Source organism: Mustela nivalis (genome assembly GCF_964662115.1).
Source record: "Mustela nivalis genome assembly, chromosome: 10".
Taxonomy (NCBI): Eukaryota; Metazoa; Chordata; class Mammalia; order Carnivora; family Mustelidae; genus Mustela; species Mustela nivalis.
The window spans coordinates 18,030,859-18,044,627 of record NC_139029.1 but is presented as its reverse complement, the minus strand read 5'-3'; the positions used below and the strand labels follow the sequence as shown (position 1 = coordinate 18,044,627).

Sequence of the window (13,769 nt, the reverse complement as noted above, 5' to 3'; positions counted from 1 at the left end):
TCACTGCTTTGCTGCCCCCCCCCCACCATGAATGGATACCCTTGTTTGGGGGAAAATAAAACAATGTGTTCAGGACAGTCAGGCCTCACATATTTTCTTTCTTTAGGTGCACTGAAGCCCTTTCTGATAGTCTCTTAGCTCAGAGCCTGACTTCTGAGGCCTTTTGACTCTTTAGGGCCTCCCAGGAATCTAGTCTCCCTGGAGACCCTGTTCCTCCAACAGCTGAACCCAGCATCTGGGAGGGCAGCTGGATGACACACAGCTTACTGCACAGGTTACCCACCTTCCTTCCTCTTCTAGGGTCTGGACTCAAAGGATTTCAGAGCTCTGGGCTCTTGGAGCCACGGAGTCACTTGGCCTCACTCAGGTGTCTGAGCTGGGGAAGGGCAGCCCTGGGCTGGAAAATGAAATGGGGCACAGCTGGGTAGGGAAGGAATTGTCCTGGCCCTACAGCTTCACTCCTTGTTACCAGTACTGTCTAGCAGATAAGAGCAAGGCTGGGATCCAGGCCTGCCTCTAGCCAACTGGGTGGCCTTGGGCAAGTAGTATCTTTCGGAACCAGTTTCCCCATCCATGAAATGAGACAAGGAAACCACACCCTTATGGGCTTACTGTGCAAGGAAGGGGCTTTGCCTTAGGCCGGGCACATGCCAAGTGCTCCATACCTGATCACTATTCCTACTTTTAAAAATTTTTATCATTCAGCTCCCAAATATCCATAGCCGAGTTTCAGGTTCAAGTGACTTTTCTCTCTGCTAGGCACACCTCTAGATCCATTTCTCAGAGCCTAAGTACATCGGGAGCTACGTGACCTGGAATATATAATTTCTCCCCTCCTGGCCTCAGTTTTTCTGTCTGTAAAATGGGGGTCCTAACACTCAATTTCTAGGAAAAGATGAGGTTAAATGAGATAATATAACAGTCCCATGTCCCTTTTCTAATCCTTAGTTTCCCAGTTTGTAAAGGGGTTAATAGGGTTGTCTGGCTCAAAGGAGATAACTTGACAACTATTTAGTACACATAGCAAGAGTTTAAAAGACTGTAACTTAATTTTTTTATTTTTATATTTTTTAACTGTAGCTTTAAAAACATGTCCATTACAGAGCGGGTGTTCAAAAACTGCGAGAGGAGTCTAAGTCACCTTCCAAGCTTTAAATTTGTATTCACTATGATAGAATATATTCCATCATATAGACTATAATTTCCATAATGTCCTTACTGGTTTTCATTTCCCATACCGTACCTGCTCTAAATGATTGACTCTTCTATGCCACCTTTTCTATGCACATGGATAATAGAGATTTAACTAATTCTTAGGGTTATTATGATTACGATTATGCATGTTTTGTTATAATATAGCAAGGAAATATACATTCCTCTAGTATTCATTGCAGTTGACAAAGAACCTTCATACCCACTGTTTTATTAATCCTCCTAACAACCTGTCAGGTATTATTACTTCCATTTCACAGGTAGTAAACTTGAGGCCCAGAAAAAGACTTGCCCAAGGTCACATGGTGAGTTGGGGGTAGCACCAGGACTTGAATCCAGTCATCATGCCCATGCCCCACACGTGGGACTCCCCGAGGGTGGAGCTCCCCAAGGGCGGAGCAGTGTCCCCTCTCAGACTGTCCCCTCTTAGCTCGGCATCCATCAGGCTGTGTGCCCCCCAGATGGGGGTGGAGGTGTCTCCCCACTCTGTCTGGTCCAGGTCCAGAGGAGTCAGTCTTTGCTGAGGGCCTTCTCTATGCAGGGATCCCTCACCCTTTGGGGGCTCCCACTTCTGCGGGGAGATGTTACACTAGAGGGTAGGAAGTGGTGTTTTAACAGAGGTTAAAATACCATGCCTTGGGCCGGCCGCCCAGGGGAAGCGGCCCACGGAGAGGGCTGAGGTGGAATCTTGAGTAAGACAGGGGTGCAGAGCCAGTGTGGGGCTCCCGGAGCAGAGAGAGGAAAATGGGGAAGGCCGGGCCCATCGAGACCAGAAGTGCGCGGGGCAAGTGTGGAGATCCTGGTGGCTTCGGGGCTGGGCGGCGGGCTCTCGCTGGCAAACCTGTCCGCGCTCCTGCTACAATTCGCCCGGTGCCCGCCAGTCGGTCGTCCAGACTCCAGAGCTGGTGCTTCCCGTTGGCGGAAGCGGGACCCGCTCGGCTGGAGCCTCCACAGCGCCGCCGCCTAGCTGGGGGACTTGGGCAACCCCTTCTGCCCTCCGGGCCTGTGTCTACCCATCTTTCTACACGATGGCCATAGGAACACCCACGACTCCGTGGTTGCCGGGGTCGGGGAGCCCTCCCCGCCTCCCCGCCTCCGCGGGCAACAAGTGGGCGCGGCGGGGGGCGGGGAGGCCCGCGGTGCCGCCGCTCCCCTCCCGCCCGCCGCCGCCGCCCCGCCCCCCGACCGCCTCGGGGCGGGGCCACCGGCCGCCCCTTTATCTGCCTGCAGGTCGCCGGGGACGCCGAGGGCCGCGGGTCCTAGGCGACCTGGCTCCCCGCCAAGCTCCGGCCCGCAGCAGGTACGGGGCTGGAGAGAGGGGGACCGGCGGCTGGCGCAGGGGCTGCTCCCGGGGGCGGCGATCCCGCGCGCAGGGGGCGGAGCCGGAGCCGGGGCTCCCCAGGGTGAGAGCGGGAGGACGCTGGGGGACCCGCTGGAATGGACGCATCTGAGAGAGTGGGCACGGCCGCGGTGGCCAGGAAGAGGAGAGGCCAGGGGTTCGCTGCTCCCGCGGGAGAATGTAGGGAGACTCCAGGGGCAAAAGGGGTGCGACTACCTGGAACTGGATGATGATGTGAGAGGGTCGCACTTGGGGGCCATCTAGGCTGGTTGGGATGGGGAAGCCTGTCTTGGTGTCAGGAAAGCATAGAGGTTTCCCTACCCAGTGAGGGGAAGAGGAAGGAGCCCCACACCACCCCATAGCATTTGCTCCAAGCATGCAGGCTTTGAAGACCCCCGGAGGTTTCCCTGGGGCAGCCCATGCCGGCCTGGCCTGAGTGAGGGGCCTGGCTAGGCCACAGCTGGAGAGTTTGAGAGTTTGATGGAGTCCCAGAGCCTGGCTGCACCTGATTGGATGGCCCAGGACCTTACGTTTTAGCTCCTGTGGGAGAGGGTTCCAGCCTCACTTCAAGGGGTTTGTGCCACCTCAGAGCCCTTGGGAAGAGGCAGCCCCACTCCAGCCTCAGTTTCCCTGACTAGACGGGCCCTTGCTGGACAGAGGTGAAAGTTGGGTCCCTCTTCCATCCCTTGCTGGGTGACTATAGCCAGCTCACCCAACCTCTCTGAGCCTGCCTTCTTCCTACAGGTTCTTCCCTGTCCTCAGAGCATTAGTGAGTCTGAGTTCCACAGAATTCCTTTGACTTACTTATTCTATTCTAATCAGAAATCGTGGCCCAGGTGTGGTTACAAAAAAACAAAAAAATGATTTTTGTTCAGTTTTGGAAGAAATGGAAGACTTTTTCTTAAACACATTCTGCCGAGTTGGGGAATTGGTTTGCATTGAGGGAGGTGACCCAGTTGCTGGGAGATCGGGAGGCCAGCCAGGGACGAAAACTTTGCTTGTGTAATCTGTGGCCACCCACCGGATGCCTGGGAGTTGACTACAGTGGATGAAAGTCAAGAGCACTGGTTTGGGAGTCAGATGTTGTGCCCGGCCATCCTGCCTCCTGAGCTGTGACAGCAGCTTACATGGAGGACCAGAGTTGCTTTGAGGGAGACTTGAAATATATGTGAAAGTTCTTTGTAAACAGCAAGCCACTGTAATTATTAATGTTAGCATCTAATCTTATTGATAATATTTGGGCTCTTATAAATCATGCTTGTCAGGACCCTTCAAGAACATTTACCTCTAACAACTCTTGTGTTAATATGGGCCAGACCTTACTATTATTATTATGATTATTTATTAATTTATTAATAAATTAAAATTATTATAAAATAACAATTATTATTATTATTATTATTTTATTATTTATAATTATTATAAAAATAATTTATTAATTTATTATTTATTATTTATTATTATTTAAGTGGGCCCAGGCCTAACACGCAGCTTGAACTCACGACCCTCAGATCAAGAATCTCATGCTCTACCTACTGAGCCAGCCAGACGTCCCCCCTGCCTTTCTATTATTTTTTATCTGAGGTTAGACTTTGTCTTCTATGGCAAGATAAAGCTGTCTTTAAGGGAATGTGCTGAATAATCAGGTCCCAGAGAAGCAACAATGAATATTTTGCATGCCAAGATGGAGGCGAGAGAGAAAGTAGAGTTATAACTGATTAATACTCGTAATAGGCATTTTTTAGTTAGGCTATTAAGCTCCAAGAGGGCAGGGTATTAATACCCTTAGTTCTTGCCCTTAGCTGTTACTTGCAGGGCTGTTGGTTCCATGAGGAAAGTGTCTTAACTGCTTTGTTCACCGCTGAATCTCTAGACCCTGGCACACACTCGGCTTGGAACAAATATTGGAACATCTCAGGGCCTGAAGCGCCCTTTGATGTTACCAGTAAATTCACTCTCTCCTTTGACATTTGGAGAAACGGGGCCGAGAGGGGAATGGACTTGTCCAGGATCCCATAGGGATTGAATGGCTGAGCCAGGACTCAAACCCAACAAAAAGCGCAGACAGAGTCAGGCTTTGCTGGAGCCAACAGCTTGCATCTATAACTTTGTTTTGCTTTCACAAGAGCCCAAGGGGTGGCTGTTACTATCCTTTGATTATGAATGAGAAAATAGGTTTAGAGAGGGTAAGGACTTAAAAAGCGAAGTTACACAGCCGATGAGTGTCAGATTTGAAATCCCACTCTCACGTGAAAATAGGGACCTGGCTTCTCTCTGAAATAGCTGGCCTGAGGCAAGTGGTAGACACCCTCCCTTGGAGAGTCAGCTGTCTCCAGTGCTGCACGGTCACCACCCACGTGCCCTCTCTCCAGTTGGACTTTCCTCAGCCTCTAGGCATTTCATTTGTGTGGGAGAGCCCTGTCTGGGCAGGGAGTCTGTATGCTTCCTTCACCCTGTGCCCCAGCCCTGTAGCCTTTGGCCTGCCATGTGCACTGAATTCAGTGGGATGGGTAAAACCTGGGGCTCTCCCACTTTGAAGCCCATTTATTGCCCCATCCCTACAAGTTTGTCATCTGTTTTGCTTCTGGGTAAAAAGAGGGTTAAAAGAGGACAGTTTTTTTTAGACGATGCCAAGCGAATCTCTAGGGCTGGGGATATTTCAAATACTACGACTCAGGCTGGGGATAATTAAAATAATACTACTATTAATAACAATGAGTTACTACTACTATTTATAATTAATAATAATAACAATCATTTATTAAGTCCCTCAACTGTGCTACAACTTTATTCTAATGAGTTTAATCTTTACAGCCATCTATGCTAGAGATAATAGTATAATTCCTGTGAGGGCGCTAAGGCTCAGAGAAGGCGAATCACTTGTCTTAAGTCACACAGCTTGTATGTAATGGAAGCAGGCGTCAAACCTGTTTTTTCTGAATCTGAAGTCCATCTCCTTCATGAGCCTTTATGGTGTCTCCTTTCTCCTTTATTTCTAACTTCTTTCTGTTATGATTCCTGGTGAGTAGGGGACAGAAGCTGGTCAAGTGTGCCTGACATCCATCGACCAGTCCCTGGTTACCTGGTCTCAGCCCAGCTTTGCCCATCTTGCTGTGTGAATCTTGGGTAAGTCCCAACTTTTTAGCTAGCCCTGGGTTTCCCCAGACATTTCATGTGGAGGGTGATGCTGACTTTCTTTCTGCAGCTGAGGCCTGGCTAGGAGGGCTACATTTAACTGGGATTTGACCAGTGTGGGCATGGTGTTGGTTGGGGGAAGGGAGAGGTGGAGGTTTCCTTTAGCCCCACCCTCTGGTGACATCACACAAGACACCTCCAGTCCTTGGAAGCCCCGCCCCTAGTGACCCTCACCTGTGGAAGTGCCACCCAGTGCCTGGCATCTGGTGAAATTGCCCAGTCCCACAGCGGAAGCCATCGGCCCCCAGGCTCCAGGAAAACCCCTAGGTAACCTAGGCTTTGGCGGAGGGTGGTGGAGGGTGGCCCGAAACAAGCAGGTCTTGACAGCCTGGTGGGCAGATGACTCTGAGGATTCTCTGAGGGTGGTCTCTGGATACCTGCCCTCCTCCTTCCAACTCATGCTAGACCCCTGCTCCTGCACCTTTCCCCTGGATGTGGGGACCCCTTTCCATGGAGTCAGGAGATGGGAACTAATTCTAAAAATAGACAGATCCAGCTGGAATCGGGCCTGTGGGTGAGGTCTAAAGGAAGTAGGGAGCAAGATCTCTTTATCCTAGTATGTAACCTCTGGGTTAGGCCCCACCATGCTTAGGCCCCACCATGGCTGGTGGAGGAAGAGGGCCCTGCGGGAGCTATGACAACCTGAGGAGGTGGCTGTGAGCTAGGGCTTCACTGGTGTAGAGCCAATGGGTGGCTGGTGGGAGGGGACGGACGACCCTGGATCCGTGTCAGTTGCTAGCAGACTAAGGAAATAATTTATGGGAAAGGCCTTGGCTACCTGCTTTAGACCATTATTTTATAAAGTAGTTCTGTGGAATGCAGATTGACAGTGACAGGAGGCAGGGTAGCCTCTGTGTGTGTGTGTGTGTACACACATGTATGAATGTGAGCATGTGCACTTGGGGAAGAGCTCCTAACCTCTCTGAGTTTCACTAGCCTCAAAAAGAAAATGCGGGGGGGGGGGGGCGCCTGGGTGGCTCAGTGGGTTAAGCCTCTGCCTTCAGCTCAGGTCATGATCTCAGGGTCCTGGGATCGAGCCCCGCCTCGGGCTCTCTGCTGAGCGGGGAGCCTGCTTCCCCCCACCCTCTCTCTCTGCATGCCTCTCTGCCTACTTGTGACCTCTCTCTCTCTCTGTCAAATAAATAAATAAAATCTTTTTATAAAAAAAAAAGAAAGAAAATGGGCATAATACCTACCTCACCAGTCTAGTTATGGGAATTAACTGCAACAAGGTTATAAAGAGTGAGAATGCAGTAAGCACACATTTCAGCTGGCTCTACAATGTAATTATTACTAGGAAAAGAATCTTTGGTCAGGCAGTCTTGACAAATGGAGGTTCAACAAAGCAAAGCTGACATCTATGCTGCAGGACTTCTTAGAGCCTTTAATAGGCTGTTATGACTTAGAAAGTTCTCAGTGGGATATGGAGCCATGGACTAGATTTAATGGATCACAGGGACCCAGGAACTAGGCCTCCATCGGATATTATCATTTCTTGGTCTTCTCCCTTGTGGGGGAATGGAAACTTGGCTGGATTGGGCAGCTCTGGGGAAAGCCTGCCTGTCTCTGGGCTCTTGTTTCCTCAGTGTAAAACAAAGGTGCTGCATAAGACATTTTCAGAGGCCTTTTCGGGCTTCCTGAGGTTCTGAGTTGGAAAGCCAAAGTGGTAGACAAGGGTAGAGGCTGAAGCCCAGACTCTTGGGGAGGAGACCCGCCTCCAGTGCTGGCTCCTCCACTAGCAAGGCAGGCCAGCGTGGGGTGGAGTTGGGAAGGGGTTCTCATGGATGGAAGCGGCCAGCAAGGTCGGCTTCCTAAACCTGACCTGTGCCATGCTGTCTGGGGAATGGGAAGTGGGAGAGTCCTGCGCTCCCCTGTCAGAAGCACCCCTTGTGCAGTATTGTAGTGAGTTGTTTAACTCCTGCCTCCTCACTGGACTAGGAGAGGCCAGTGACCAGAGCTGACTTGAGACATGTCATGTAGGGGGCACTTAGGGATGCAGGTCAGGCTAGGGTGAGGAGGAGGGTGGTTGGGGGCTTGTCTTGATACTGCCTTCACATAGCAAGCTCCCTGCATTTATTGGACTGTGTGTTAATTACTGGGGAGCTTTGGGGGGTGATTGAGGTGCTGTTGGTGGCAGAAACATGAGAGCTTTATCCTACCTGGATCTCCTTGCCTCTTACAATGACTGGTGCAAAGGTAGTTGCAATAAATATGTGATGAAAGACGGACAGAAGACCAGGGCGCTGAGTCCAATAAGCTCATCGGAGGGATGGGAGTTGTGGGGCAGGTGCTAGTGTTTCAGTAGATATTTGACTTAATGACTGACACAGCGAATGAAGATAAGCCTGAATTAAGCAACTGGTTTCAGGCCAAACTATAAAGAGAATATTTAACTATGAAATGATTAATGGCACTTGCCACCTTGTCTTACAAAGGGCAGTTCAGGGTAGTGGTTGCGATTGCAAAATGAGTCCAGACCGTGCCTCTGCCACCTCCTAGCTAGTTGTGTGGGCAGGGTCCTTCATGTCTCCTTGCCTCAGTTCCTTATCTGCAAAATGGTACTAATGATAGTACCTACTCACAGGATGTTATGAAGTATCAAGGAGTCAATTATATATAAAGTATTTAAAACAGTGTCTGACACAAAGCGGGTACTGTATAAGCATTTGCTATGACTTATTTTCCTTTTGATAATCTCCACATACTGTGAAGTTCCCAGGGGGCAGGGATTAGATCTTTTTCCTCTCTGCCCTCCCTGGGACCCAGCACAGGACCTGAGGCAGAGAAGGGACTCAGTAATTGTTTGCTAAATGACCAGATGAAGAGTGAATATGTTTTATATGGTATATTATATAACAGACACAGGAATAGTAGATGGGGAGGGGTGGCGAGGGGGGGGGTGAAGTAAGGAGGCCCCCTGGAGGTGGTAGGTAGAACTGGCCCTGATGGATTTTAGTGGAAAGAAAGGAAGTTGGCACAGGGTGTGATATTTGGGTTAGGTGGGAAATAAGGGTAGGAGCAGGGTCTTGAATGGCAGGGTGAAGGGTTAGATTTGATCCCTTTAGAATTAGCAGCCGTGGATGGGAGTGGAAAGGCTGGAGGAGGAGGACCTTTTGAGTGGAACTATGGCTAAGGGAAAGGGAATCAGATTTTTTTTTTTAAGTTTTTATTTTTTCATTTGTCAGAGAAAGAGAGAGGGAGAGAGCACAAGCAGCGGGAGTGGCAGGCAGAGGGAGAAGCAGGCTCCCTGCTGAGCAAGGAGCCCGATGTAGGACTCAAACCCAGGACCCTGGGATCATGACTTGAGCCAAAAGCAGATGCTTAACAGACTGAGCCACCCAGGCGTCCCTATAGAATCAGTTTTTAACTGGGGACTTTCAGGGGGAAAAAGTGGCTTTTTGAGTTGGGGACTAAGGGTATGAAGTGTTACCAGGATGCTGTTACGCTCTTTGATTCAACAAACACTAAGTGTCAGCTACCTCCAAAGCCCCACAGGTTCACAAAACAATGAGGCTAACTGCCTACCCTTCGTGAGCTCACATTAATGATTTTAATACCCATGAGAAATGTTAAAATGGTCAAAAGATGGGTATCTTATGGTAGACACTCGAGAGGTCATCATCAGAGATCTGGGGGCCAGGGAAAGTATCACAGAAGATATGGGTTTTGAGGGATGAGTAGGAGTTTATCAGGTAGGCAAGATGAGGAAGACAACTCAGGCAGAGGGAACAGCTTGTGTAAACCTCTGGACACATGAAACAGGCTCAGGGGTGTGGTGAGGCTGTAGCTGGGTTGGTAGTACATTGTGGCTGAGCAACAGGACAGGAAAAGATAGCAGGGACCAGATCATGGAATTTGATGGAGGGTCAGTGGGAGACCTGCCACTCTGAAGGGGCTAAAGGAAGAGACTGTGGGCCTGTTGTTAGCAAGGTCACTGTCACCAGCAGGTGAACACAGATGTCATCATGAACACAGGAGAAAGCAGAAGGGCTGCTGTGTGGACCTGGACTGGAATGGAAGTGGCTGAGGTAGTGAGCCACCTCCATTCATTTCTCAAGCATTGACTGAGCCCCATATGGCACACCAGGCACTGTTCTAGGTACTTGGGATACATCAGGGCCCAGAACAGTGGTAGGGGCAGAGCCATGATCTTCCTTAGGATGACTCCTCTCTTCAGAAACTCAGAGTAGGAATAAAGGGGAAGGGAAGGAGGGAATAAAAGCCCGGCTCCAGAGCCTCCCAGCTGCTGCTCATGGAGGGCCAGGGTGCCCTGACTCTGCTCTGCCCTTCTCCCAGTTTGCTGCCTGGCCCACAGCCATGGCCACGATGGTGGCCCAGAAGCTCAGCCATCTCCTGCCCACTTTGCGGCAGGCCCACCGGGAGCCGCAGCCATCCGGACGGCCAGAGCCCGTGTTCACGGTGGACCGAGCCGAGGTGCCGCCCCTCTTCTGGAAGCCGTACATCTACGTGGGCTACCGGCCGCTGCATCAGACGTGGCGCTTCTACTTCCGCACACTGTTCCAGCAGCACAATGAGGCGGTGAACGTCTGGACCCACCTGCTGGCGGCGCTAGTGCTGCTGCTGCGGCTGGCCATCTTTGCGGGGACCGTGGACTTCTGGGGAGACCCCCATGCCCTGCCCCTCTTCATCATTATCCTTGCCTCCTTCACCTACCTGTCCCTCAGCGCCTTGGCTCACCTCCTGCAGGCCAAGTCCGAGTTCTGGCACTACAGCTTCTTCTTCCTGGACTACGTGGGCGTGGCCGTGTACCAGTTCGGCAGCGCCCTGGCGCACTTCTACTACACCATCGAGCCTGCCTGGCATGCCCGGGTGCAGGCCATCTTCCTGCCCACGGCCGCCTTTCTCGCCTGGCTTTCTTGCACCGGCTCCTGCTACAACAAGTACAGCCAGAAGCCAGGCCTGCTGGGCCGCACCTGCCAGGAGGTGCCGTCGGCGCTGGCCTACGCGCTGGACATCAGCCCCGTGGTGCACCGCATCCTGGTGTCCCCCGACCGGACCGCAGATGACCCCGCTCTTCTCTACCACAAGTGCCAAGTGGTCTTCTTCCTTTTGGCCGCGGCTTTCTTCTCAGCCTTCATGCCGGAGCGCTGGTTTCCCGGCAGCTGCCACCTCTTCGGCCAAGGCCACCAGCTCTTCCACGTGTTCTTGGTGCTGTGCACGCTGGCTCAGCTGGAGGCTGTGGCCCTGGACTATGAGGCCCGGCGGCCCATCTATGAGCCTCTGCACACCCTCTGGCCCCACAACTTCTCTGGCCTCTTCCTGCTCACGGTGGGCAGCAGTGTGCTGACCGCCTTCCTCCTGAGCCAGCTGGTTCGGCGCAAACTTGACCGGAAGACCCAGTGAGGGGGAGGAAGAGGATGGGGGCTGGTAGGGAGGGAGGTAGAGTGAGAGCCCGGGGATCAGGGCTTGGCTCCAGAGGGGAACAAGGCCTGGTAAAGTTGTTTGTGTCTGGCCTGCGATGACTTTCTGTGAACGCTTCAGCTGCCAAAGGCGGTACTGGCCTGTCCTTAGATTTGGGGATTGGCCCGGAGCAGCTGGGGGGTCCACTCCTGGGCCTACCCCAGCCCCTTGCCCTGGGAGAGGAAAAGAGATAAAGATGAGGGCCAACCAGGCTTGCCTCTTTCCATTGTCTCTCACTAAGGGTGAGGATCAGGGGTCAGCTGGGGCCAGGACCCCAGTTGGGAGCTTCCAGATTATCTGAGGGGGGGTGAAGATAGAATTTAGGCCAGAGGCAGATTTCACTGGTGGATAGGGAAGGAGCAGGCCCCGAATATATGTAGGATCTTATCATTCCTTGAGCTCCGGCCTGGAGCTTTGGAGTTCCACAGAGTCTCCAAAGGTAGAAGATTGTGGCAGGTAGAAATGGATCCCACCCAGGGCCCATACATCCTTTGTCACCATCCCCTACAGTGAGCCCCAGCCTTTCTTAGCTCTGTGACCCACACATCCTGTTCCCAGCCTTTCTCCTGGTTTCCTTGTTCATGATTCAGTTATCCATTCAACGTTTCCTGGGCAACCTCTGGGTCCTTTGGATCCATGCAGGATGATGAGAGCTTTAATATGCGAGTGACCTGTCAGGGGAAGCACGGGGAGGAATAATCGGTGCTGTCTGCTGCCCCACTCAAGGTCAAGGGTTGGGAGGGGTGAATAGGAGTTTGCAGATGAAGGAGGGCATTCCAGGCAGAGGGTAAAGCCTCTACAAAGACCAAAGAGGTACTGAAGGGAGTTCAGCGGAGCTGGAGGTAGGGGTGATCTGGACTCTGATATGTCCTGGATTCAATAAAGTGACCAATAACAGCAGCCTCTTTGCTTTTTGCCTCCTGTCTTGGGAACGGGGCCCTGGGGCCCCCATGGACCTGCCCAACATGTTGAAGAGGTTTTCCAGGGAGTGGCTGGGGTCCCCAGGGGTGGAAACAGGGAAGACAAAAGTAGTGGATGCTTTTTTCTTTGCCTAGGCGTGATTGGGGCCTTTATGCTATATATATGAACTCTTTCTTTTTGGCAGGGAAGGGGGGAAGTTGTATTACTAAATAAGTTTTAGAAGTTAAAGGAATGTGTGAAGTTTTAAATAATCCTACTTAATAATTTGATAAAGATTTCATTTTTTGGTCTTTCCTTCAATCAGGAAGGATTTTATATGTTAACTTTTATAATACTCCTTTTCTAAAGGAGTAAACTAAAAATATAGTTTATAATAGTTTTCCACAGCACAGTGAAGGAAAATTAGGAAGTCCTGATTTAAAAAAAAAAAAAAAAGCCCAAGTGAATAAAAAATTTCACTCCGCTGGGTGCCTGGGTAGCTTAGTTGGTTAAGCGTCTGCCTTCAGCTCAGGTCATGATCCCCAGGTCCTGGGATGGAGTCCTACACCAGGCTGCCTGCTCAGCGGAGAGTTGTTCCTCCCTCAGCCTGCTGCTCCCCCTGCTTGTGTGCCCTTTCTCTTGCTGACAAATAAGTAAAATCTTTAAAAAACCACTCTATTGCTAAAGTATCTTGTTTATAGGGGTGCCTGCGTGGCTCAGTTAAGCATGTTGGACTCTTGATTTTTTTTTTTAAAGATTTTATTTATTTGACAGAGAGAGAGAGCACCAGCAGGCAGAGCTGCAGACAGAGGGGAGAGGGAGAAGCAGGGTCTCGGTTGAGCAGGGAGCCCCATGCGGGGCTCAATCCCAGGACCCTGGGATCATGACCTGAACCAAAGGCAGCTGCTTAACCAACTGAGCCACCTGGACTCTTGATTTTGGCTCAGGTTGTGATCTCAGGGTTGCAAGATTGCGCACTACATGGGACTCCATGCTCAGCGGGGAGTCTGCTTGAGATTCTCTCTCTGCTCCTTCTCCCACTCTCTCTCTCTCTCTCTCAAATAAATCTTTTTTTTTTTTTTTTTTTTTTTTTTTTTTTTTAAAGATCCTGTTTAGGGGCTCCTGGATGGTTCAGTCATTAAGAGTCTGCCTTTGGCTCAGGTCATGGTCCCTGGGTCCTGGGATCCAGCCCCTCATCCGGCTCTCTGCTCAGTGGAAAGCCTGCTTCTTCCTCTCCCACTCCCCCTGCTTGTGTTCCCCCTGTCCCTGTGTCTATCTCTGTCAAATAAATAAAATAAAATAAAATAAAATAAAAGAATGTCTATGGGGGGACGCCTGGGTGGCTCAGTTGGTTAAGCAGCTGCCTTCGGCTCAGGTCATGATCCCAGCATCCTGGGATCGAGTCCCACATCGGGCTCCTTGCTCCGCAGGGAGCCTGCTTCTCCCTCTGACTCTGCCTTCCACTCTGTCTGCCTGTGCTCGCTTTCGCTCGCGCTCTCTGACAAATAAATAAATAAAATCTTTAAAAAAAAAAAAAAAAGAATGTCTATGGGGACTGGTTAGGGATGGAAGAATGAGTGGGATGCCAGCACTTCTGAATTTCTGAGGAACTTTCACAATCTGCAAAGTGCTTTCACAAATATTACCTCACTTGATCCTCTTTAAAACTCAAGGTCACCCTTAAGCTGTAAAGGCAGGACTA

At 50.9% G+C, this 13,769-nt stretch overlaps 1 protein-coding gene across 5 annotated transcripts; it reads left to right on the top strand.

Moving 5' to 3' along the window:
• The first annotated feature begins 1,935 nt into the window (after nucleotides 1–1,935).
• Nucleotides 1,936–13,382, top strand: PAQR7 (progestin and adipoQ receptor family member 7). Of its 5 annotated transcripts, none has more exons than XM_082684707.1 (3): nucleotides 1,936–2,512; nucleotides 5,581–5,677; nucleotides 10,043–12,067. In XM_082684707.1, the coding sequence occupies exon 3, from the start codon at nucleotides 10,064–10,066 to the stop codon at nucleotides 11,108–11,110; it is 1,047 nt and encodes a 348-aa protein (XP_082540833.1). In that variant the 5' UTR covers nucleotides 1,936–2,512; nucleotides 5,581–5,677; nucleotides 10,043–10,063; the 3' UTR covers nucleotides 11,111–12,067. The 5 variants fall into 5 exon arrangements, 4 of the variants coding, with proteins under 4 accessions (XP_082540833.1, XP_082540835.1, XP_082540834.1 ...); XR_014299199.1 differs by lacking the exon at nucleotides 10,043–12,067 and adding an exon at nucleotides 13,173–13,382 and having other exon boundaries at nucleotides 2,388–2,512; XM_082684708.1 differs by having other exon boundaries at nucleotides 2,442–2,615.
• Nucleotides 13,383–13,769: the final 387 nt, after the last annotated feature.